Source organism: Myotis davidii, unplaced genomic scaffold, assembly GCF_000327345.1.
Source record: "Myotis davidii unplaced genomic scaffold, ASM32734v1 scaffold1565, whole genome shotgun sequence".
Classification (NCBI taxonomy): domain Eukaryota; kingdom Metazoa; phylum Chordata; class Mammalia; order Chiroptera; family Vespertilionidae; genus Myotis; species Myotis davidii.
Genome location: NW_006295743.1, coordinates 280023 through 307641, shown reverse-complemented (window position 1 = coordinate 307641; position 27619 = coordinate 280023). Strand labels below are relative to the sequence as shown.

At 38.3% G+C, this 27619-nt stretch overlaps 1 protein-coding gene across 7 annotated transcripts in view; it reads left to right on the top strand.

Moving 5' to 3' along the window:
• The first annotated feature begins 1691 nt into the window (after positions 1–1691).
• ABI1 (abl interactor 1) overlaps positions 1692–27619 on the top strand; it is a 52500-nt gene continuing 26572 nt past the window's right edge. For 3 of the 7 annotated variants that reach the window (XM_015568252.1, XM_015568251.1, XM_015568248.1), the window contains exons 1-5: positions 1692–1877; positions 15187–15363; positions 23507–23521; positions 24235–24335; positions 26002–26142. In XM_015568252.1, coding sequence (XP_015423738.1) covers positions 1848–1877; positions 15187–15363; positions 23507–23521; positions 24235–24335; positions 26002–26142 — 464 coding nt within the window. In that variant the 5' untranslated portion in view covers positions 1692–1847. Of the gene's footprint in view, positions 1878–9260; positions 9282–9364; positions 9451–15186; positions 15364–23506; positions 23522–24234; positions 24336–26001; positions 26143–27619 lie in introns of those variants that run through there. The other 4 variants (XM_015568250.1, XM_015568249.1, XM_015568253.1 and 1 more) reach the window with 4 other exon arrangements.

Below are 27619 nucleotides of genomic sequence, written 5' to 3'. Positions count from 1 at the left end.
TTTAGAAAATAGTTATAGTAAGATATTAACAACAATAATAAAATAGAACAATTTAACAATACACTATAATAAAAGTTATGGCAACATGGTCTCTATTCATGTCTTCCATGAAAAATTTAATGGCTTTATCATCTTAACATAGTACATCATGTACTGTGGCTATAAATTTTATAGTTTGAGGTGCTATGGCAAAACTAACATGAATTTCATTTTCCTTCACAATTTCACGGATGAAAATTCATTCTTACTAGATTTTAGCAGCCTGAGTATACAATTGTTTATTAAGTCAAGAATTTTTACCTTTTCACTTAAAGGAAGCACTTTACGGCTTCTCTTTGGTATATCTGAATTGCGAAAATCATTATTGCTCTTTGGGACCATTAAGTAAAATAAGGGTTACTTGAACACAAGTAACTGTAGACTATTTGTTAGACTTCTGTTCCATTTTTTTCTATTGATTCTTGACCTTTCTTCATTTTTAGATGATATAAATTAATGCTATCTAACCCTTTGTGATATAGTAGTAAGTTGCTACCTCCCACCCCCATTCCCAAAGACAAGTTTATTACTCATCTTTAAACTTCACTCTGAACTTTGCTTTGAACTTTGCATACCACCTTCCTCTGAGGTATAGGAGTTTGGGAAGAACTGGCGGGTAGAGAATTGGGTAATAAGAGTCACAGTAGTTTTTAAGGAGACCAGAGACTTGATCATAATGGATAACAGGGAGGTTGGATTTCCAGTGGTAATTAATGTAAGCAGGAATATAAGATGGAATGGATTTAGTCCATATCATTGTTAATGGGTGTTGGTGATTTTTTTTTTGGTTACTATTTGTTAAGTACAACCTCAGGATGTCATCAGATGGTGAGCCAAGGTTCAATAAAAGACTGAAGGGGAAGTGAAATAGAGAAGTTTATTACTGACAGGTCCCGGAGGAGGTACACAGTATTCCTCGAGGATACACATGGAAAAGCCAATGCAGGGGTGCACAGAGAGTGAGCAGCAGGACCTGGGCAGATGCCTTTATTAGGGTCTGTGGGTGGAGTGCTTTGGGGTCCTAGGCTAAGGCTGGATTGGTCAGTTCAAACCAAAAAGAGTGGGTTTTTTATAATCTCTAATGGGGATGGGGTCTTATCTAAGGGGAACTAAAGGGGAGGGAGCTGGAAGGCAGGGGATGCTTTATCACGAGGGGTTTTGGGGGAGTCGTATCAATCACATGTATATATGTACTTGTGATTCTTGAGGGCTGTTATCTAGGGCATGCACTTGCTAGATGAGCTACTGTCAGTTCAAGAGCCCTTTGGGCCAGTTACCAAGGCAGCAATATTATGGAATAGTTTAAATTCTCAACAAGGGTTGGGGAGCATGGGCAGACTTAAGATTCTAAAGATGTAATTTGATAAATTTGTGGTTGAGGAGCTTTAAGCAACTTAGCACCACCTGTTACAGTGTGCCTCTGATGTCAATTGCTTGGTGGCTCCTTTAGTGGACCTCAGTGGACGGGCTGCTCAGGAGGGAGTAGTTCACATCTGGCTGACGGGGATTTCTGCTATGTCTTTACAAGTGTCAGACTATCATCAGAATGGCCCATTTTTTTTTATTCAATTGGGTTTTTCTATTACAAAGAACTATAACTCTGCCTTTCTATAGAATGTGTGTTTAATGAATGTTAACATAAATATTGGTTGTTTTTGTTCTTATTTCAGGCTACAGACAAGAGAAAAGCTTTAGAAGAGACCAAAGCCTATACAACCCAATCCCTAGCTAGTGTTGCTTATCAAATAAATGCATTGGCCAACAATGTACTCCAATTGCTGGACATCCAAGCCTCTCAGCTTCGGAGAATGGAGTCTTCCATCAATCATATCTCACAGGTAACATCTTATAAATAGCTTTAAGCAACCGGCAGCATATGTCAAAGGAGTAGATAGCCTGGGTATATGGATTCCTTACTCATTTTCTTACCGACTAACTATAGTTATTATCACTTTTAGTTTTAGCTTTGAGGTCAGTAAACCAATTCTTCTTTTTAAAAAGTTTTTGTTTGTGTGGTAAAATATACACAACATAAAATTTATCATTTCAACCATTTTTATGTGTATAGTTCATTAGCATTAGGTATATTCACATAGTTGGGCAACCATCACCACTTACCCTATTTCTCTTATAAGATCTTTCTTGAAGTAAAGTAAATTGCACACAATTAAAGCATAGTTTTATAAAATTTGATACGTTATCCATGAGACCATCAGTACATTCAAGATAATGAACATCCTCCCCAAATTTCTTCATACTTCTTTGTTATCCCTCTTCATTTTCTATACCCTGCCCTCATGCTTTCTGTCACTATGGATTAGTTTACATTTTTTGAAATTTTATATAAATGAAATCAAATATTATATACTATTTGTCAGGCTACTTTCAATCAGCATAATTATTTTGAGATTCATTCATGTTGTATATAAAAATAGTTCACTCCTTTGTATTGCTGAGTACGATTCCATTGTTCCACATTTTGTTTATCCATTTATGGTTCTTTTTTATTTTGGAATATATATTTTATTTTTATTTCTAAAAAATTTGTGCTTGTGCCATGCACTTTTTTTTCTCTTTCAAATCATTTTAATAACATGGCAGTCAAAATACAAAAAGCAGACTCAGACTTGTTTTTTTTAAGGGGGGGTGCTGCCATGATTGCCTCACACAAGCATGATCTAAGGTAATGATGACACCGATTCCAAAGAGCAAGGGTGGTAAGAAGGCCTCAAGGCTCACAAACTGAAAAGCTTGGTTTCAGAAAAGTCTCAGAGGGGTCGCAGGTGGCAGGAGAGACATGAAATTTAAGGGACCTTCACAGTACAGGGCGCGGCTGCTGGGTCATCAGCACCTTGAAACTAATGCTCTCCAGTTCCATCCATGCCGTTGAAACGTTTCTTGATGGTGACTCGATGTTGAGAGTATTTGTTGTCTGGGGAGAACTGAGCAGGATGGGCCGAGCAGGTCTGTTGTCCAATAGGATCAAACTTCTTCAGGGTATAAACCCGGTCTTCCTGTTCATTGAGGTAATACTGGAGAAACATGATCTCGCTGAAGCAGGGTGTCCCAATTCCGTCTGCACTTCTTGATCTCCTGAGGGCCTCATGTGGTCGCCTGCCATGCACTTTTTAAACAATATATATTTTTATTGATTTCAGAGAGGAAGGGAGAGAGAGGGAGAGATAAAAACATTAATGATGAGAGAGAATCATTGATCGGCTGCCTGCTGCACGCCCCCCACTGGGGATCGAGCCCACAACCCAGGCATGTGTCCCTGACCTGAATCAAACCTAGGACCCTTCAGAATGCAGGCTGAAGCTCTATCCACTGAGCCAAACTGGCTAGGGCCGGAATATATTTTTATTGACTTCATCGAGGAAGGGAAAGGGAGAGAGAGATAGAAACATCAATAATGAGAGAAAATCATAGATTGGCTGCCTCCTACAAGCCCCCTACTGCTAGGGATGGCCCACCACTGGGGCCTGTGCCCTGATTGGGAATTGAACAATGACCTCCTGGCTCATAGGTCGATGCTTAATCACTGAGCAACCCAGGCCGTGCTGTTTACATGTTGATGGACATCTGGATTGTTTTCAAGTTTTGCCTATTACAAATAAAACTGTGAATATGTGTACAAGTCTTTATATGGTCATGTGTTTTTATTTCTCTTGGGTAAATTAGCTTCCTCTGAGTGGAATGGCTGGGTCACATGGTAGATGCCTGTTTAACATTATAACCAGATTTATAGCCAAGTTGTTTTCCAAAATGATTAATACCATTTTACCTTCCCATCAACACTAATGAGAGTTTTAATTGCTTCACATTCTCACCAGTGCTTGCTGTGGTCAATTTTTAAAATTTTAGCCGAAACCGGTTTGGCTCAGTGGATAGAGCGTCGGCCTGCGGACTGAAAGGTCCCAGGTTCGATTCCGGTCAAGGGCATGTACCTGGGTTGCTGGCACATCCCCAGTAGGAGATGTGCAGGAGGCAGCTGATCGATGTTTCTCTCTCATCGATGTTTCTAACTATCTCTCTGATGATAGTTTCTAACTATCTCTCCCTTCCTCTCTGTTAAAAAAAAAAAAAAAGAAAAGAAAAGCCATTCCAATAGTTATGTAGTAGTGTCTTATTGTAGTTTTAATCTCCCTTTCCCTAGTGATTAATGATGTCGAATATCTTTTCGTGTGGTTTCTGTATATTCCAATATTTAAGCCTTGCATTTCTTTGTCAGATTTATTCCAAAGTATATCATATTTGTCACGCTATTTGGTATTTTAAATCTTAACTTGATTTTTTTCTTGCTTATATATACAGAAATACAATTGATATTGATAAACTTTGTGTGCTTATTAAAGTCACTTAATATTTATAGTATTTATTATATAGATTCCATTGGATTTTCTACATAGAATATCATGTTTATAAATAAAAAGTTTTACTTTTTCCATTTTCTATTTTTCTTGCTTTTTACTTTTATTTATTTTTGTCTTACTGCACTAGTTTGAAGCTTCAAGACCATGTTGAAATAGGAGTAGTGAAAGTGGTCATTGTTACCTTGTTGCTATTTTAGTAGAAAGCAGTCTTTTACTATAAGTATGATTGTAGTCTATATGTTTTTCAGAAATATGCTGTATGAAGTTGTTTTCTAGTGCTAGTTTGCTGAGAGTTCTTGTCAAAAATGGGTAATGGATTTTATAAAAAACTTATCTGTGTGTTGAAATGATCATGTATATATTTTTTGGTCTGTTAATGTGGTGAATTACATTTTTTTTCTTTTAAATGTTAAACTGGCCTTGCTTTCCTGGGATAAACTACTTGATTGTGATGTATTATCCATTTTATAGATTTTTAGACTTATTTTGCTAAAATTTTGTTTCTATGCTCCTGAGAGTCTGTAGTTTTCTTGTAATATCTGGTTTTGGTGTCAGTATAAATGTGATCTTACACTGGGGAAGCCTCTGCCCGGTTGGCGCGCATAGGCACCAGGGAGCCTGGGTTGGGGCAGCGCCGGACCGTGGAAGCCAGCGGTGGGGCCTGGAGCTTCCTTCGCGTCGCCATGGTGATGCAGGGGAAACTCCTGCCCTACTGGAGTGTGTGTGCGCGGGCGCCGGTGGAGGTTCTCGCTCTGTGGCCGTTTGCGCGAGCGCTAGCACCAAAAGGCCTGTGTCCCTGGGACAGGCGTCCTCGGGAGCCAGGCCAACCTGAGCCTGTAGGTCTGTGTCTTGGCCCAGAGTGGCTGGGGTCCCGGAACGTGACAGAGGGTGCACTTCAGGCTAAGGGGACTCTCCCCCCAATCCTCCCCACTCCCCCCCCGCCCCCCCGCATGAATTTCGTCCACCGGGCCCCTAGTCTTTTTAATAAGAGAGACACTCATGAAATATTAAAACAAAAATTATTCTTAGAAAGGAATAGTAGGTTGGGGAATAAGTACAATTCATGACCTGATATTTAAAAGATAAATTGTGATTTAATGTTCTCTTAAAACTTCATATTTACCTTAGATCCTACTTTGGATAAAAAATGGTTATACATAAATTAAGCACAGTTTTTCTTTTTTTGAGATGTATGTATAATTATCATCTGGAGTATTCTTATATTCTTAAGAGGTGACAGAAAAGTGTCATTGGATGGTACTAAAAAATTTCATATGGATCAAAGTGTTGGTGACAGATTCAATTTTTCCCAGTATGAAATATCTATTTCAGAATATATATACACTGATGCCAGTGTTTTATATTATGTTTTCCACCAAAGTCTTATTTTGTAGCTCATCTGTTCTAAATAGAACTATTTTGTAGTGTTTATATAGGTCATTCTGAATCAAGTTAACTTCACAGTTGATTGGGACCTTGTTTCAAGCTTATTGAACAAAGCTCTGTAACTCCCCATTTTGGGCATAGGGCCATTTCCAGAGCCTGGTCCAAATAAGCAGTAACAGACAAAGATTGTCTCTTTCTTGGCTAAAGGCTTTCTCTGTTTGGCTTGTCTCAGGACTCTTACACTTTTTCTACTTGTTTCATACTCCTCTCCTTTTTCTATTCAGGTCAGAAGTGTTTCAGTTTTTATTCTGTAGTTCTTATTTTAGCAAACATTTATTGTGCTTTTAAACTCGTATAAGGTTCTTTGCTTGAAACCTATAATTCCCGCTCTGAATTGGCAGAGGCATTTGTGAGGCTAGTCAGCTTTCCAATATGATACAGAAAATATGTGCAATATTAAATAGTTTTGCTATGTCATACTTCTTTCTTGCCTGCTTTTTTTGTCTTTTGATAATTAAGAAAGGATTTTTCTGGAGGATTTTTAAAAGAAAAATGCCCTCTCTCCCCATCCCCAGATTGATAAGGGAAAAGTAAGAGAGCATAATTAAAATAACATTTTTGTACAATAGTTTTAAATAACCATATCTTAAAAGATAACTTGAAAATATTACCTCTTTATGAGATTTAACTTTTTATTTTAACATTTGTTTTAAGAACATATATTTCTTTTTTTAAAAAAAATATTTTATTGATTTTTTTACAGAGAGGAAGGGAGAGGGATAGAGAGTTAGAAACATCAATCAGCTGTCTCCTCACACCCCCCACTGGGGATGCGCCCTCAACCAAGGTACATGCCCCTGGCCGGAATTGAACCTGGGACCGTTCAGTCCGCAGGCCGATGCTCTATCCACTGAGCCAAACTGGTTAGGACGGAACATATATTTCTTTTTTTCTTTCTTTTTTTTAAAAATATATTTTATTGATTTTTCACAGAGAGGAAGGGAGAGAGATAGAAAGTTAGAAACATCGATGAGAGAGAAACATCGACAAGCTGCCTCCTGCACATTTCCCACTGGGTATGTGCCCGCAACCAGGTACATGCCCCTGACCGGAATCGAACCCGGGGCCCTTGAGTCCGCAGGCCGACGCTCTATCCACTGAGCCAAACCGGCTTCGGCAGAACATATATTTCTTAATAGAATAACTTGGAATATTTTAATTATTCCTTTAGAACCTTATTCAGTTTCTAATTTCATATTGAAAATTGCTGCTCTGTCCTTAAAAAGAAATTGTGTGTTTGGTTTTCAATTTTCTTAGTCTTTCATTAATAACTCTTTTATTGATTTTTTAAAAAAAGTCATGTGTCATACTGCCAGTCTTTTTTTAAAAGAAATATATTTCTTTATTGATTTCAGAGAGGAAGGGAGAGGGGAGAGAGAGAAACATCAATGATAAGAGAAAATCATTGATCGACTGCCTCCTGCACGCCCCCTACTGGGGATTGAGCCCGCAGCCCAGGCCTGTGCCCTTGGCTGGAATCGAATCTGGGCCCTTTCACTCCGCAGGCTTATGCTCTGTCCATTGAGCCAAGCCAGCTAGGGCTCTTTTATTGATTTTTATCATGCCTGTATACCATAGACAGAGAGAGAGAGAGAGAGAGAGAGAGAGAGAGAAGGAGGGAGGGAAGAGAGGAGAGAATGGAAAAAACATTAATTTGTTGCTTCACTTATTTATGCATTCATTGGTTGCTTCTTGTATGTGGCCTGACTGGGGATCGATCCTGTAACCTTGGCATATCAGGATGCCGTAACCAATTGAACTTTCTGGCCAGGGTTGTCTTTAATAACTTCTTTAAAAAAATCTTAATTGTTCAGAGTATTACAGATGTCTCCCTTCTCCCTGCCCTCATTGTCCCCCTCCACCGGTTCCCGCTCCTCCCCAGGACTTCACCACCCTATTGTCTGTATCCATAGGTAATGCATATATACATGTAAGTTCTTTGTTTACCCCCCTCTCCCCATTGGGAGGCATTGTAGATCAGTTTGGGAAGACTTGGCACCAGTAATACTACATTGGATGGGAGTGGGGCAATGAGAGAGATGTATGGTTGTGAGTAGGTAGCGGTGTGTTGTACCTGGCTATGAAAGCCACATAATTTTTTATTTAGGCTAATCTTTCAGATTCCCATTTCATTTTTTTCCCAATTTCTTCCCTTATTTATTATTGGATGGGGGAAGAATTTCATTTTATTGTCATTTGATGTCTGGGCTCTAAACAGAAACACTGTCCTATATTAAGCCTCATTTTTGGATTTTGTGAGCTTTGAAATATGTATAAGGTCTTCAGGAATATACCCGCGTCATAAAAGGTGATTCCCCCTAAACATATTCATTTTACCCATTACTTCCAGATCTATCTCATATACATTCTCTTTTGACTTTATCCCTTCTCCTTTAGTTGCTGCTGAATCAGCAAGCATGATCTTCATTGATCAGATTTTGCCTTTGGGTTTCTGTCTTTTCTTTAGTTTGTCTTACCTTGGAATTATTGAGTTTCAAGCTTCTAGAACCTTAATGCTCAGTAGATTGGCTCTGAGGAGACCTCCAAAATGCTATTATTGCTAGTGGCCAAAATGGAGAATTAAACATAATGCACATTTTTAAAAAATAAAAATTATATATACTTAAGATGTACAATATCATGATTTAATATACATTACATAGTGAAATAACTACTGTAAAACTAATTAACATATCTTCTTACATAGTTTTTGGTGATGAGACCACTTGAAATTTACTCTCTCAGCAAATTTTTGCTATATTAAATACTGGTCACCATGCTGTACATTAGATCTCTAGACTTACTCATCCTCCATAACTGCAACTTTGTAGCCTTTACCCAACTCTGGTAACCACCTTCTACTCTGCTTCTGTGTGTTTGAACTTTAGATTTTCCATTTCTCCCAGCTCTGCACCCCTGGTAACCACCTTTTATTCTCCTGTGTTTTCTACTTTTTTGGATTCCACATATAAGTGAGATCATCCAATGTATGTTTTCTTTTTGTGTCTGGCTTAGTTCACTTAATATAATATCCTCCAGATTCCACATTCATATATTTCTAATACACAATGTGACATGTCTATTTTTGTATTAACATTGAGAAATACTTTACCTTAATTGCCGGTTTGAGATTGGATAGTTTGAAATAAGATTCATACTTGGTTATTTTTTTTAGTATTTTTGTATTAAGCAATATTATAGATTCTAATAATACCCTATCCCCATGTTATATAAGCAAAATGCAATCTTAGTGGACTTAAAAACTTGTATCAAATTTCAGAACTAGTAAGTCAAAGAGCCTAGATTGTCTGATTGCATGTTTGTGTGTTGTTTTTTACACCAGTGGTTTTCTGCTGTCCTTCATAGGTCCAGGGATTGCTACAGATGATAAGCCAGGGCATAATCTAGAACCTCTCAACTAGGGTACCTCTTAAGTTTTATCTCCAGTATATTAGAATTGAAAATAAATTTTCTTTATATTGATCTTCTTTTGCTCTCTATGGTGAAGCAAAATTGTGAAAGTAAGGGCATTCAAGTATGTGAAGGAATGATCTTCCTGAAAAAGCTAACTTTGTCTTGGTGAACAAAGTTTGTTTGCATGCTGTTGTTATATAAATGTTCCAGTCCTGTTCCCCTCCTCCTACCTACTTTATTCACTCGCTCTGCCATATGGAGGGTTGTGTGTTGCCTGATGGGTTGTGATTTGGACTTTCATGATTGATTCCTAATTGGGAGACCAGAGAGGGTGTAGACTCGGGTAAATTTTTCAAGTAATTTTTTTTCCTTTTTATTTTTTAAAATGTGTTTTATTGATTTTAGAGAGAGGAAGGGAGAGAAACATTGATGCAAGAGAGAAACATCGATTTGCCTCCTACTGAGGATAGAGTCCATAGCCAGCAATCTGGGCATGTGCCCTGACTGGAAATCGAACCAGTGACCTCTTGGTGCATGGGACAACGCTCAGCCAACTGACCCAACACTGGCCAGGGTTCTTTTTATTCAATTTATTGGTGTGACACTGGTTAACAAAACTATACAGGTTTCAGATGCACAATTCTACAACATACCATCTATACAGTGTATTCAGTGTTCACCGCCCCAAGCCTCTGTACATCACCATTTATACCCCATATACCCTCTTCTACTCCTCTCCCTCACCTCCCTCTGGCAATCATCACACTGTTGTACATATCCGTCAGTGTCTGTCTCCCCCTCCCCTCTATTCTTCCACCCTCCTACCCAGTCAAGTAATTTGAAATAGTGTCCGGAATAGTTCTACAATGATTGAAGTAAGTAGGAAGGCTGAACACATGATTTTGAGAATTATGGACAAAATGATGTATGAGAAAAATGTGGAACAAACTTGAGCCATTTTGAATTTTTTTTCCCCATGAAGACAGGAACCATGTGGGATGTTCTTTTAATAGGTTTTAAGCCAGTAAGAGATCTTTAAAATTTTTCATTTTGTTTTCTCAAGTTTACTGGTGTTTTTTTCTTTTTTTTAAGAAAATTAAATGTATTGAGGTAACATTGGTTAATAAGAATTCATAGGGTTCAAGTGTACAAATCCATGATACTTCATTTGTATATTACATTATCTGCCCACCACTCAAAGTCAAACCTTATTTCGTCAGTATATATTTGACCTCCTTTACCTTTTACTACTCCCTCACCCCCTTTCCTTCTGGTAACCACCATACTGTTTTTTTGTGTCTATGAGATTTTGTTTGCTTTTCTTATTTGTTCATTTGTTGCTTTCAGTTTTATATTCCACATATGAATGAAATCACATGGTTCTTAACTTTTTCTGTCTGATTCATTTTGCTTAGAATTATATTTTCAGGGTCTATCCATGTTGTCACAAGTGGCAGTATTTTACCTTTTCTTATGGCTGGGTAGTATTCCATTATATATATGTACCACATCTTGTTTATCTAATCATCTATTGGAGGAAATTTTGGTTGTTTTCATGTCTTGGCCACATGAATAATGCTGCAGTGAACATAGGGTGCATATATCTTTGCAAACTGTTTTTATAAAGATCACTATGGTTATATCATGGAGAACAGATTGGAAAGAGGCTAGATTGGATGCAAATGATCACTTAGAATGCTACTGTAGTAGCTAGGTTGAGCAATAATAGTAAATTGACTGGGATTAAAGTGTTGGAAGCAGAAGGAAACAAATTTCTATTTTGTATGTATGTATTTTCTCTTAAAAAATAGAGGTATAATAATAGACAACATTGTTAATTTCAGGTATACAACATAATCTAACAATAAAAGCATAATATGCTAATTAGACCAGATGTCCTTCTGGACAACCTTCCAGTCGAAGCCAGGGTGGCAGGGGCTGAGGCAGAGGTGGCAGAGGCCCCCTGCCACAGCGGCAGGTGGAGGCCAAGCCCCTTGCATGAATTTTGTGCATCGGGTCTCTAGTGATCCAATATTTGTATATATTGTTAAGTGATCACCACAAGTCTAGTCAACATCTGTCCCCATTCATAATTATAAAATTTCTCTTTCTTGTGATGAGAACTCCTAAAATTTACTCTCTTATCTATATTGCTATTTATTTTATAACTGGAAGTTTGTGCCTTTTGACTCCTTAGCCCTCCCTTCTGGCAACCACCAACCTGTTCTATTTATGAGCTTATTTTTGTTCTTATTAGTTTGTTTTTCAGATTCCACATATAAGTGGCATCATACAGCATTTGTCACAGTATTTGTCTTTCTTTGTTTGACTTACTTCACTTAGCTTAATGCCCTCAAGGTCCATTCTTAATTTAAGCATAGTGGCTGCAATTTTTCTCCTTTCACAGCCAATGTACCATATTTTTCCGTGTATAAGGCACTGTTTTTTTCTAAAATCGTTTGACTGAAAATCAAGGGGTGTCTTATACATGGAAGTCAGCCGAGGAGGGAGCCCATGGGGGTGTAGCTGCCCATACCTTGTCAAATAGGCTTCCTCCAATCACGAGCCTTGTTGTTACTGATGGCAGCTGATGCTGTAATTGGAGGTGGAGGTGGAGAATGCGCAGATGCAACAGGGACCGGAGCATTCTGAGCCCTTAAAGATGTCAAAAAATAAAAAGATAAATACGTGGAAGTCAGCCGAGGAGGGAGCCCATGGGGGTGTAGCTGCCCATACCTTGTCAAATAGGCTTCCTCCAATCACGAGCCTTGTTGTTACTGATGGCAGCTGATGCTGTAATTGGAGGTGGAGGTGGAGAATGCGCAGATGCAACAGGGACCGGAGCATTCTGAGCCCTTAAAGATGTCAAAAAATAAAAAGATAAATACGGGTAAGCGATTGTCTTACTCTGCAAAATTCAAAATGAATGTAATGAGCTATGCAAAAGAGCATGGAAATAGAGCTGCAGAGAGACAATTTGGAGCTCCTCCCACTGAGTGTATGATCAGACAGTGGAGAAAACAGGAAGAACAACTCCTTGAGAAGCCAAAAAAGAAGAAGGCCTTAAGAGGGAAACCAGCAAAATGTTTAAAATATTGATTTCTTAATTTGGGGTTGGAAAAGTGGAGGGCGTCTTATACATGGGGGCATGTTATACATGGAAAAATACAGTAGATACCTTTCTCTATGGGGGACAGAACCTTATGTGTTCAACAGACAGATCTTAGTGCTAGTTGTTCACAGGGCAGATCTGCTGAGGCTGATTGTCAACTTGGTAGAGGGTTGAAGTAAGTGGGACTACTCTCTTTGAATCTCCTACTTACTAGTCCTTAGCCTGAAACTGCCTCCTCAATCCAGCCTCATTAACAGGCAGTGAAGTAGAAGACCGTTCATTGCTTGCCTGACCGTACAAATTTGGTCAACATGTTGACTCACAATTCCCATGGACTTCTCTCAGGTCTTATTAACTAGCCTCTCATTCTATTTCTAAAATGATTTTTCTCTGTCAGATTCCATTGTCATTGCCAAAATTATCAAACCTTGTGAAGGGTTTGAGATTTCACTCTTCATGCAAGCTAACCAGTTAGCCTGCCACTGTATCATGGACACTATTAAAGGACACAGGAGTCTTGGATTACAAAAAGGATGTCATAATTCATGGCAGCAGCATTAGCCAGAATGTCAGCATTGGTGCCAGATAACCAGCCCCAGTTTTCATAGAATTCTACAAAGAGAGCTAATTGATGCCTGCCCTCTGAATTAGGTGTATTAGTTTAGATATCCAGAGCAAAGGCACTCGGGTGTCTTTCCTTGTAAGATGTGCAAAAGTGCTGGACACCCAAGGGGAGTAGTCTCCATGTACCTTATTTTGGAGTTGTAAAAACGTTTTTGATAGAGGTTTTTTCACATTCCATTTAAAAAATTATGGTAAAGCTCTAGCTGGTTTGGCTCAGTGGGTAGAGTCAGCCTGTAGACTGAAGAGTGCAAGGTTAATTAATTCCAGTTCAATGCCTGGGTTGCAGGGTTGGTCCCCAGTGGGGGGCATGCAGCAGGCAGCTGAGCAATGATTCTCTATCATCATTGATGTTTCTATTTCTCCCTCTCCCTTCCTCTCTGAAATCAATTTAAAAAGAAAGAAAAGAAATATATCTCAAAAAATTATGGTGAAATGAAATCTTAAATGAACGTTAATATTAAACTTGTGGGTTTTTTTCCTAACCATACCCCCATCACTTTTTTTTTTTTCAGTTCAGTTTGTGTCCTTGCTTTTTCTCACCTAGATTACCATAATTGCCTAACGGGTCTCACTAGTCAGTAGTCTTGTTCTGTCTGTCATCAATACCTGTGTCAGAGGGATCTTTTAAAATGCAGATCTGATGATGTTACTCAATTTAAATTTTATTGGTTTCCTATTACTATTCGGACAAATTTAAATTGTTGAGCAATTGTGTAATTTTTCTTATGCTAACTACTATCCAGTTTTTAAGTGTTGACAAGTAAACTTAAAAATAATTTTAAGACCATAAAAGCCAATATTAGCTAGGCTGTGACATCTGCTTTTAGTTTCTCTTATACTGTTGTCTGCAACATGCAGTTCTTTCTGCCTTGAATAACTTCCATATTCATCCTGAAAAACTTACCTCCTCTATAAAGCCTTTAAGTCAGAACCTTTAAGGTGGAGAACCTTCCTAATGCCGCGACCCTTTAATACAGTTCCTCATGTTGTGGTGACCCCCAACCATAAAATTCTTTTTGTTGCTACTTCATAACTGTAATTTTGCTACTGTTATGAATCGTAATGTAAATATCTGATATGCAGGATGTATTTTCATTGTTACAAATTGAACATAATTAAAGCATAGTGATTAATCACAAAAACAGTATGTAATTATATATGTGTTTTCCGATGGTCTTAGGTGACCCCTGTGAAAGGGTCGTGGCCCACAGGTTGAGAACCGCTGCTTTAAGTGAACCCATCTCAATTTAGTTTAGTACCTTGCTCTGAACACCTTTAATTTTTTTCTTTTGTTAATCCTCAGCCGAGGATATTTTTTTCCCCCATTGCTTTTCAGAGTGAAGGAGGGAAGGCAAGAAAGAGAAAGAGAAACATTGATATGAGAGAGACACATCTATTGGTTGCCTCCCACTGTGCTGGACCTGGGGGTGGGCAGTGAACCAGCAACTCAGATACATACTCTTGACTAAGAATCAATCCTGCTACCCCTTGCTGTGCTGGCTGAGACTCTAACCACGGACCTACACCAGCCAGGGCTGAACACCTTTAATTTCTAATAAACTGCATGTGTCACTACTGCACTTACCTCATTGTGTCCTAATTATTATTATTATTTTTTTAAATGTATTTTATTGATTTTTTTTACAGAGAGGAAGGGAGAGGGATAGAGAGTTAGAAACATTGATGAGAGAAACATGGATCAGCTGCCTCTTGCACACCCCCTACTGGGGATGTACCAAGGTACATGCCCTTGACCGGAATCGAACCTGGGACCCTTGAGTCCGCAGGCCGACGCTTTATCCACTGAGCCAAACCGGTTATGGCTGTGTCCTAATTATTGATTTACTTTTTTTTTGCATCCTCACTACATAAAGTATAATCTACTTTGAGTATGACTCCAGTTCTTTCACACAAACACCAAATCTTTAGGAAACAAAATTGCTTTGGAATCAAATCCATTAAATTCATTTTTTAAATTACTTTTAAGCTATTCCCTGTTTTGAACCTTGAGGATATTAATCTGCTTAATTTTGAAGGGAAAAATATAGTATTCACTGGAAAATACATGTGATACAGTTATATGGTCCAACCTGTTTATGATCCAAGATATATGGGCATCATATTTATTATTTACTATGCCTAATAATATTCTCTTGCATTGTTTATATTAAAATACAGACAGTGGACATTCATAAAGAGAAAGTGGCTCGAAGGGAGATTGGTATTTTGACAACAAATAAGAATACATCAAGAACTCACAAAATAATAGCACCTGCAAATATGGAGCGCCCTGTAAGGTATATTCGGAAACCTATTGACTATACAGTTCTGGATGATGTGGGCCATGGTGTCAAGGTAAGCATTTTTATCGCATTAACTTAAAATAACTTATTTACCCAGTAAATATTTTGGATGGCAAAATGCTGATAAAGATTATTTTCTTGAAGAATTAGTAGATTGTCTTAGTAACTAGCATTACAATTTTCATCGAACACTTATTTAATATTAGCTATGTATTATACCAAAATTGGGCAGAATTTTGGGATAGGCTATATTCAAGAAGCTGTTAAAACTTGAAGTGGGCCCTGGTTGGTTTGGCTCAGTGGATAGAGCGTCGGCCTGCGTACTGAAGGGTCCCAGGTTTGATTCCGGCCAAGGGCACATGCCTGGGTTGTGGGCTTGATCCCCAGTGGGGGATGTGCAGGAGGCAGCTGATCAATGATTCTCTCTCATCATTGATGCTTCTCTCTCTCTCTCCCTCTCCCTTCATCTCTGAAATCAATAAAAATAAAAATAAAATTAAAAAAAAACTTGAAATGGCTATTCATTCATTGAGCTATTTTAATCCTAGACTATATTATAAACTAGAGGCCTGGTGCATGAAATTTGTACATGGTGGGCAGGGGGTGGTCCCTCAGCCCGGCCTGCACCATCTCCAATCTGGTACCCCTCAGGGGATATCCAACTGCTGGTTTGACAAAAATTCAATTTTTTTGTCAAAAACTGGCAGTTGGACATCCCTCTCGAAATCCGGGACCACTGGCTCCTAACTGCTCACCTGTCTGCCTGTCTGATCGCCCCTAACTGCCTCTGCCTGCCAGCCTCATGCCCCTAACTGCTCCCTGCCCGCCTGATCGCCCCTAACTGCCTTCCCCTGCTGGCTTTATCACCCCTAACTGCCCTCCCCTGCAGGCCTGATCGTCCCTAACTGCTCTCCCCTGCCAGCTTGATTGCCTCTAACCACCACCGCCCTGTTGTGTGGGTTCTGGGTGTGGGTATCAGGCTCCCTCCTCCCTCCTGTCAGAGTCTGGAGGATGCCGTGGGACCAAGAGTCCAGTCCCTGCCCACCCACGCATGCCTCGAAATCGCATGAGACCCAGACCAGGCTGGCCCCACCCCCATTGGGTTAGACCCAGACCCGGCTGACCCCACCCCTGTCAAGCCCCACTGCCATGTCAAAGTCTCCGGCTGGCGCTGGGAGGAGACGCAGCATCAGTCATGTTCTCAGCCGGCATCAGGCAGGGACGCAGGCTCCTGCTGATCAGTCGTTACAGCGTGAGGGCATGACGACCATTTGCATATTGGCCTTTTATCATTATAGATTTGTTTTGAATACTATATCTTGTTTTCTCTCTCTTTTTAAAAAAAATATATTTTTATTGATTTCAGAGAGGAAGGGAGAGGGAGAAGGAGAGAGAGAGAGAAACATTAATGATGAGAGAGAACAATTGATAGGCTGCCTTCTGCACCCCTCTACTGGAGATCGAGTGTGCAATCTGGGCATGTATCCTTGACTGGAAACGAACCTGGGATCTTTCAGTCCACAGGCTGACGCTCTATCCACTGAGCCAAACTAGCTAGGGCTTGTTTTCTCTTTTTTTAAAATATATTTTTACTGATTTCAGAGAGTAAGGGAGAAGGAGAGAATGATAGAAACATCAATGAGAGAGAACATCAATTGGTTGCCTCCTACATGTCCTTCACCAGGGATTGAGCCCACAACCCAGGTATGTGCTCAGACCGAGAATCTAACCAGTAATCTCTTGGTGCAGGGGTCGATGCTCAACCATTGGGCCACACCAGCTGGCTTAAATTCAGTTATTTTAGACTAGATTTTTAAGATATTTTTAGACCAGATTGATCTATAGGATTTGGATTTTGAGAGGCTGGAAGAACTTTTTTGTATTATTTAACTTGTCTTTGGATTAAAATTTATATCTTACACATATATATATGTAAGTGCACACACACTCACTCATTTATTCACTCACTTGTTCCACTTTTGCCCAATCTTGATTTTTCTTCCTACCAAAGCAATATACACTCATGAATAAAGTTTTATCATCCTCTTAGAATATCTTCTATTGTCCCTTCAGTAATAATTGTTTAATACACAGTACTTAGCATAGTGTAAGATGAAACCACATTTTACAGGGAATGGGTGAGAATATTCAACTATTTTATATATGTATAAATGGGAAGTATAAACAGCATCATCTATACTGAAAGTATACAGATGTGAGTTTTGGCAGTCTACTTTTTTGTAATACAGGTGTTTTAGACTCGGGATTTTTTTAAACTTTAAAAAAATTATGGTAAAATATAATCACATAAAATTTACCACTTGAAGTATACAGTTCTGTGGCATTAAGCACATTCATATTGTTATGCAGACTTTTTTAAAATGTATTTTTTTCTTTTTAGATTACAGTTTATATACCACATAATATTAGTTTTAGTTATACATCTCAATGATTATATAACTTACTAAGTGATCATCCGGATAAATCTCATACTCATCTGACACCATGTATAGTTATTAGATTATTATTGATTGTATTTCCTATGCTGTACTTTACATCTCCATAACTAATTGTTACTACCAATTTGTACTTCTTAATCCCTTCACCTTTTTCACCCATCCCCCAACCCTCCTCCTACCTGGCAACCCTCAAAGTGTTTTCTGAGTCTGTTCTGCTTGTTTGTTTAATTTATTTTTAAATTAAATTGTTGATAGATATGTATTTGTTGTCATTTTATTGTTCATATTTTTTATATTTTTCCCCCTTCTTAAATAAGACCCTCTAATATTTCATGTAAGACTGGTTTGGTGGTGATGAGCCCCTTTAGCTCTGTCTTGTCTAGAAAGCTCTTTATCTGTCCTTCCATTCTAATTGATACCTTTGCTGGGTAGAGCAATCATGGTTGTAGGTGCTTATTTTTCATTACTTGGAATATATTTTGCAAATACCTTCTGGCCTGTTGTTTTTGTTGGGAAATCAGCTGACAGTCTTTTGGGAGCTCCCTTTTGGTAACTAACTGCTTTTCTCTTATTGCTTTTTGTTGTTGTTAATCCTCACCAAAGGATATTTTTTCCATTGATTTTTATTTAGAAGGAGTGGAAGAGAGAAGGGGAACGACTGAGAGGAAAAAACATCGATGTGAGAGAGACACATTGATTGGTTGCTTCCTGTGCATGTCCTGACCTGGGTTGGGGATCAAACCTGAAATCCAGTTACTGCAAACCAGGTACGGGCCTTTGAACGGGAATTGAATCTGTAACCCATAGGTGTATGGGCCAGTGCTCAAACTACTGAGAACACCACAACTAGGGCTCTCTTGCTTTTTTTTTTTTTGGTTAATTCTCATCTGAGGCTGTTTTTCACTGATTTTTATTTTTTAAGAGAGAGTGGAAGGGAGAGAGGAAGGGTGGGGGGAGAGAAACATCGATGTGAGAGAGACACATTGATTGGTTGCCTCCCACACACACCCCAGTCAGGGCCAGGTATTGAACCTGCAACCCAGGTACATGCCCTTGACTGGGAATCAAACCTACAATCCTTCTGTGTGTGGGCCAAAGCTCTAACCACTGAGTTACACTCGCCAGGGCTCTTGATACTTTAAAAATTCTCTCTTTGTCTTTAACCTTTTGCATTTTAATTATGATGAATCTTGGTATAAGTCTCTTTGGGTTCATCTTGTTTGGGATTCTCTGTGCTTCCTGGAGTTGTATGTCTATTTCCTTCACCTTGTTAGGAAAGTTTTCTGTCATTTTTTCAAATAGGTTTTCAATTCCTTGCTCTTTCTCTTCTTTTAGCACCCCCATGATATGAATGTTGATATGCTTGAAGTTATCCCAGAGGATAACTTTACATTATACTTATATTTTTGGATTCTTTTTTTTCTCTCTTCTGATTGGGTGTTTTTTGCTTCCTTCTATTCCAAATTTCTGTTTTGATTCTTGGCTTCATCTACTCTACTGTTGATTTCCTGTAAATTATTCTTCATTTTCGTTAGTGTATCCATCATTTCTGACTGGTTCTTTTCTATGGTTTCCATGTATATTTTTATGCTGATGAAGTCCTCTCTAAGTTTACCTACTCTTCTCTTAGGTTCTTTGACATCCTTATGAGCAATGTTTTGAACTCTGCATCTAGTAGATTGCTTGAATCCATTTTGTTTAGTTCTTTTTCTGGTATTTTGTTCTGTTCTTCCATATGGGACATGTTTCTTTGTCTCCTAATTTTTGCAGCCTCACTGTTTTTTCTTTTTCTTTCTATGTATTAGGTAGAATTACTATGTCTTCCTGTCTTGATAGAGTGATCTAATGTAGTAGGTTCTGTAGGGTCCAGTGGCACAGCCTCCCTGTTTAGCTGAGCTGGGCACTCTAGGAGTGCCCTTTATGTGGGCTTTGGTATACCCTCCTGTTGTTGTTGAGTCTTAATTGCTGTTGACACAGAAAGGGGAAGGATTTATTCCAAGATTGATCAGTTGCAAGGACTGGCTGTGACCATTGTGGAGTATCAGCTATGCAGGGTCCCACCCCACAGAGCAGGATTTCATCAGGTCTTTGGTGTCTGCTGAGTCCACCCCTTGAGTGTGTGGCTCGTGGAGGTGATTGGGTGGTGCTTCAAGCTGGTCTGAAGCTGTCTAGTGGGTGTGCTTGTTCTGGGGACTACCCGGAGGTATAGGACAAGGTCAGTCACTATCTGTGTTCTGCCTAGGGCAGCGGTTCTCAACCTGTATGTTGCGACCCCTTTGGGGGTCTAATGACCCTTTCACATGGGTTGCCTAAGACCATCGGAAAACACATATATAATTACATATTATTTTTGTGATTAATCACTATGCTTTAATTATGTTCAATTTGTAACAATGAAAATACATCCTGCATATCAGATATTTACATTACGATTCATAACAGTAGCAAAATTACAGTTATGAAGTAGCAACGAAAATAATTTTATGGTTGGGGGTTACCACAACATGAGGAGCTGTATTAAAGGGTCGCGGCATTAGGAAGGTTGAGAACCACTGGCCTTGGGCCACCCAAAATGAGCTACAAAGCAATCTGCAGATGGCTGGTATTTATGCTAGGCTTTGAGGTGAGGTGCCCAGGAGAGAGCAAGCTATGAACCAAGCCGGCTGCCACTATTGCTGCGCCTGGTACTACTTAGTGAGAGGTGCAGGGCATGCAGAGGCCAGATGCTGCTTGTTTGAGGGATTATTGGAAAGTCTGACACAGGAGCCAAGACTGGCTATTCCTATGTAAAAGCCAGGGAAACAGCTTGGGTGGGCCTGCAAGTTGGGTGGGGTCAGGGGGGGTCTTAGGGCAGGGCATACCCTTTTAGACAGTTGGATGGAGACTTGGATATGTCATTTGTTGGCTCATCAATGGCCTCTGCCAGCACTCCTGTCAGGGAGAAAGCTGCTCCTCCAGCTCTCGCCCCGATGTCATATAGTTCAGTTCCCCTCTGTATGTCCCTGGTGCATTTCAGGCTGCTGTCCCAATGCTGGAACTCAGAGTTCAAGTAAGTCTGTGTGTTCCTTTTTAAGAGGAACATCTGGGTCTCCAGTAGCCCTCCATTTCAGCCACAGTGCTTGCTGTTTGTTTGTTTTTAAAGAGAGAGGAAGGGGGGGGGCGAGAGAGAGAGAGAGAAACATTGATGTGAGAGCAGAACTTCAATAAGCTGCCTCATGCATGCCCACCACCAGGAATCGAGCCCACCACCAAGGCATGTGCCCTGACTGAGAATTGAACCAGCAACTTTTTGGTGCATGGTCAATGTCCAACCAGCTGAGCCACACCAGCCAGGGCTCCTCCCAATTTTTAACCACCACATGTGGTTGTGATACCAGCCTATTCTGAGTATTCACCCCTCCTACCAGTCTCAAAAGTGGTTTCTTCTTTATATCCTTAGTTGTAGGACTTCCCTTCAGCTAGATTTCAGGCGGGTCTGAATGATGATTGTTCTGTAGTTTAGATGTAATTTTGATGTGGATATGGGAGGATTCAAGTACCACATTTATCTACTCTGCCATCTTGACTGGAAGCCTTAAAATCTATTTTTGACTGGGGTAGGAGGATGAGTGGTCTGTCAGAATAGTGTATCTTAGAAGCTTTTATGTGGCATATATGTTCATATTTTGTTTGTGTGTTATACAGATACAAACATTTGTTTTTTTCACCAATAGTGTATTGATTTTTTTTATTTCTCCACTTTTCTGATTTTTTAAAAAAGATCATTGTGTCCTGGACAGTTTGCTTAGTGGTTAGAGCATCAGCCTGTGGACCGAAGGGTCTCGGGTTTGATTCCTGGTCAAGGGCACATAGCTGGCTTGCAGGTTCAATCCCTGGCTTTCAGTCAGGGTGCATGCAGGAGGCAACCAATCAATGTGTGTCTCTCACATCATTTTTGCTCTGTCCCCCTCCCCTTCTCTTTCCCACTCTCCTCCCCTCCAACTTTCCCTTCCACTCTCTAAAAATCAATGGAAAAAATGTCCTCAGATGAGGATTAGAAAAAAAGAAGTCGTTGCTTACTTAATTATTTCTAACATATATTATATCCAAGGATAATGTTATTCAGGTTTAATTTCTAAAACCAGGTGTAAAATATAGTGGCTAGGTAGAATTCCAGACATTGTTTCCAGATAAAAATGAGCAATATCATTCTAAAGACGGGTACATTCCTCTTTAGGATAATATCCTTACTGTTGTCTTTAGGATCACCTAAAAAATGTTAGATATATATTTAGAACAGCACATATTATGGAAAGAACTTGAAACCCCTAAAATCTATAAAAAGTTAGATTCTGCAACATGACAGTGTTCTTAAGTGGCATAGCACTTATACTGTTGCCTTAGGACTGTACACATTATTTCATACTAGAGGCCTAATGCATGATATTTGTGCAAGGGGCTTGTCCCTCTCCATCCTGGCTTCATCTGGAAGGTCATTCGGCTGTCTGGTCTAATTAGCCTATTATGCTTTTATTACTATAGATTATTCATATATGTACATGTGTTCATATTAATACATATGTATGTGTTATTTGATATGTAGACTAGATGCCCAATGCACGAAATTTGTTCAAGAGTAGGCTAGCCTTCCCCTGGCTGCCAGCACCGCTTCACCCTGGCACATGGGACCCAGGCTTCCCTTGCAGCCCCAGCTTCGTCCTGAAGGTCGTATGAAAGGACGTCTGGAAGGATGTCCGGTCTAATTAGCATGTTATGCTTTTATTATTATAGAAGACTAGTCATGTTTCATAGAAGTAGCCTTTAAGATCAAAGCAGCTTCGCACGGCCTGTGTAGCTCAGTGGTTGAGTGTCGATCTACTAACTCATGGTTTGATTCCCTGTCAGGGTACATGCCTGGGTTGTGGGCTTTTGTGGGATGTGAGGAAGCAGCTGATCTATGAATCTCTCATTATTGATGTTTCTATGTCTTTCTCCCTCTCTCTTCCTCTCTGAAATAAATAAAAATACATTAAAAAAATAAAGTTAAAAAAAGATCAAAGCAGCTTTTCTTCAGTTTTGAATTCGGGCTAAACTGGTTCAGAAGGTATTGGCCTGCTTAAATTTGGATCCATCAAGTTACAAACAGGAGGGTTTCCAGACTCTATTTCGTAGTTAAAACCTGGCTGAGGTATTAACCTGCATAGTGATTTTGTTTTTAGACTTGGAGGAGTTTCGTCATTTTTCTGAATTTGAAGCAACCTGTTATTTTGAATTGTAATATTTGCAGTTTACCACTTTAAAAAATACTATACTACTTTTCAAATAATCAGTACTCATATTTATGCATTTGTTATCCAGTAAAGTCTTAGGTCTTGTACACTGATGTATTAAAGTAGCCTTAAATATTATGTGTTTTGGTATTTGTTTTCAAATCGAAGTTTATCATCTGTGATTTATTTAGAATAGGTCCATAGGATAAAATACAGAACTAAGAAATTATTGGGTCTGTATGAGATTGGCATAAATAAGTGGTAGTTTCCTTATGAATATATTCTTCTTTTGAAAAATATGTGATACACATGAATATTTCCCAGCTGCTAATGGATATCTTTTTCTTTACAAAATATTTGAAGTAATGGCTGGGTAAAAACTTACTAACAGGAAATGAATAACTGTAAACATAAACCTGTCCTATTAGGTATAACATATTTAGAATTAATTTCTACTTTTTCCCCCCCCTTTTTTGCCAACGTAAAGTGGCTAAAAGCCAAGGTAAGAGATATTATTTATCATTTGATACACAGTTTTACCTCTATATTGATAGAGGCTGCAGAGCCACTAAAATTTGAAAACTCTTCCTTCATCTGCCTGCTTTTCCCCCATAGGATGTATATAGATTAAATATACTCAAACTCAATACAAGTAGCTACATTTAGCTTGGATGTGTTAATATATCAAAGATATATTGACATCTGCATTTATATAGGAACATTAATTTTGCTAACATGAATTGCTTTGCTTATTTTTTGATAGTTGCCTTGCTTTTATTGACATAAACAGAAGGTTTCCCAGACATCATATATGACTTTGTTTCTTAGTTTTTAGGATAAAGATAATTTTTTAGATGAATATTTTAGCAAATTGACACAGATCTATAGTTGAAATTCATGCACACATTTTTAAAAATTTTAGGAAACTTCATATTTGAATGCAGATAAGTTTGATCTCAGTGAACATGTTTAACAATAAAATAATATATAAAATCCAATAATTTCACCTGTATTTTGCCATAGATTGGTATGAATAATAGAAAAAGCCAAGTGCAATTGGTTTCTTGACATTTTAAAATGTAGAACCAAAGTCTGTTGTTAAAACTGTCTGGGAATCCTTACTTCACATTCTGATATTAAAAATAATAACTTCGTATCAAAACACCAAGAGAACAATTTGATATAAAAATAAAAGCTCTTTTTCCTGCATTATAGCATGGAAATAACCAGCCTGCAAGAACTGGCACACTGTCGAGAACAAATCCTCCTACTCAGAAACCACCAAGTCCTCCCATGTCAGGCCGGGGAACATTGGGGTAAGAATTCAAGTAAATTTTACAAGAAAATTCATATAGTAAAGGAAAAGATGATTCTGTGACTTAAGTAAATGTAGAGGTTCTTGCTATGGACCCCTCTCAGTGTGACACTACCTTTTACAAATTCATTTTGGTGCTTATTTGCATGAGCAGAATCCAAAATTAATCTACTTGTTTTATAGTATTCTCTTCTATGGAAGTCTGTACTAGACAAGTTCTTTTGTGTATCTGGAAATGTGCATTATTTATTTATCTTTTTAATTCCTTTAAAAAAAAAAGAGCAATTTGACTTAAGTTTATTTCAAATGAAATGACCAGTGTATTCATTCTATGTTGTGCTTTCACAAGTATTTACAATATTTATATTACAGAACTTTGAATAAGTGGTCTATTTTGTATAGTTTGGCTTGGTGACCTGCAGCTTTTCTGTTTCCTCTATTACTTTCTACTTAAGATTTAGAGGCTCTTTACCTGAAATATTTCTAACGGTGCTTGTGCTAGGTAATCTTAGGACCCTTCATATTTTTTATTTTATTTATTTTTTTTAATCTTTATTGTTGAAAGTATTACATAGATCCTCTTTTTTCCCCCCATTAACCTCTTCCAGCCCACTCCCATGCCTTGCCAGGCCCTCACCACACCATTGTCTGTGTCCACAGGTTTTGCATACTTCTCACCACACTGTTGTCTGTGTCCATAGGTTTTGCATACTTCATACTTTAGTAGCTTTGTGAGAAGGCCAGTTGGGGAGCAAAAAAAAAGATAACCATTGGTGGTGTTTTCCTTCTCAGTTCTTTGCGCAATAAAATATGTGAATATTTGGTAGGACACTTCTGAAAGATTGTTCACCTTAACATAGAAAATAATAAATTAGAGCTTTTTTTTTAGTGGAGGGCTGGGAAATAATTATTTCATAGTAATAGGGATCAACAATCAGCCTTTTTTTAAATAGACTCTTGGTTTTTATTTTCATTCTGTAAACTCCTTACCCCTGCAAAAAATACATGAAGTTATGAAATAGAAAAGTTAAAATCATTTATTGAAAAATGAATGGTATTACATCTAGAATCAGAATGTGCTAAACTTGTCCATTGTCTATAAATTTTTATAATGAGGTAAGAATAAATTGCAGAGGAGATATTTAGTTTTCATAATGTACAAGGACAGTGGCTTATGGGTGACTGAACTGGGAATAATATATATGTCAAAGTTTGATATTATTGAGCATTTCAAAAATTATAACCATTATATTTAGAAGTAGGATTAATACTTTTAAATTACCCTTTCCTATGAAAAGGTAACACATTTTAGTTTTTGTGAAAAGTAACAAAAATTCATTTATTCCAATTAAGAATTTTTTAAAATAATCTTTATTATTAAAAATGTTTTTAAAACTTGTTTTCTAATTCTGGCTGAGTAGCTCACTCAGTTGGTTTGAATGTTGTCCTAATACGCCCAAGTTATGGGTTTGACCTGTCAGGGCATATACAAGAGGCAGCCAATGCATAAATAACAGGTTGATGTTTTTTTCTTTCTCTCTCATTAATAAATTAAAAACACACACAATAAAACACTTGTCTTCTACTTGGTTACAAAGGGACAATCACATGTGAGGGGAAATGCCATTTTATCTTATTCATTATTCCTTTCTTTGACACTTCTTTAGACGGAATACGCCTTACAAAACCCTGGAACCTGTTAAACCTCCAACAGTTCCTAATGACTACATGACCAGTCCGGCTAGGCTTGGAAGTCAGCATAGCCCAGGCAGGACAGCTTCTTTAAACCAGAGACCGAGGACACACAGGTAATCCTTCAGGTTGAGTCTTTGACCATTTGCAAGTTGGGATTATTAACTGGTCACAAACCCTATACAGTTGCTGAGTAAAGTACTATACCGTTAACACAGAGTATAAAAGTTGAGGTAATAATATTGTATAAGTTTCTGTTATAACTTCTGGGGTTTTTTAGATTTTTAAATATATATTTAAACTATAAGCAGGTTGCTACTATTTCTTCCTTTTGACAGGGGTTCAGATATGTATTTGGACATAAGCTAACGAATGTTTTTTAAAACAGTCTTTTAAAATGATTAAAGTAACTACTCTTAAATATAGGGTGCCCCAAAACAATGAAAATGTATACAAACTTAACAGCTGATAGCTCCATTGATGTTTATTTCTTTTCAGATTTAACCTATTGGAATTAATATTATTCAAAATGTGTGTACATTTTTCGAGGGCATTCTGTATTTTGGGATAATAGGTTAAATATCAGGAATTATACAATGTGATTTAAGCTTTAAGAGGTTAGAAAAAGGAAGACCTAGCTTAGATCTGAGAAAGAATTTAATAGAGTTGGTATACTCTAGAGCAGTGGTTGCCAGCCGGTGGTCCGTGAAGTCTGAAAGGTTGGTGACTGCTGGTTTAAGGAAACCTTTGGAGCAGGTTGGCGACTGCTGCTCTAGAATATGTTATTGTATGTACTGTTTTTTAAAAATTTCTAGAAATCAACTGCCCAGTGGGTTTTCAAAAACTTGGTTTGGGAACATAACATAAATTTAGAAAAGTATTATTCAGTATGTAACTTAATGGGTTAAGACAATTTGAACACATTGGTGTAACCATCACCCGAGTCAGAAAATGGAACATTACCAACAATCCAAAAGTCCCCCTTAGACCCTTTCCTAACTATCACCTCTACCTTCTCCCCCCAGAAGTAGCCACTCCATTTTGGGGCACTTTATAAAGATACGTTGTATAGTTTATTTTATTCTTTAATTTTACCTCCCACTTAACTTGGGGAAGAACCTCTCCTTACCTTTACTTTTGGGTTGGTATATTAGAGGTAAAACTTATCAGAATTGCCCAGCCAGCATGGCTCAGTGGTTGAGCGTTGACCTATGTACCAGGAGATTGCGGTTCGATTCCTGTTTGGGGGACATCCCTGGGTTGGGGGTTCAGTTCCCATTATGGGGCGTGCGGGAGGCAGCCAATCAATAGTTCTCTCTCATAATTGATGTTTCTGTCTCTCTCTCCCTCTCCCTTCCTCTCTGAAATCAGTAATAATAATTTAAAAAACTTAGCAGAATCATTTTTTGTGTTTCAACTAAAGAGGGTATCTGGCTCTTAGATTCTGTGTAATTGACATTTGTTGTTATTGCTGCTGTTAGTAAATAAACGCTTACATTGGTATATGCAGTTACTATATCAGGTCAAGTTCAGTGAGTACCACAAGTGTTCTTTTCTATGTTTGTTATTGAATTTATATTAAAACATGGTTTT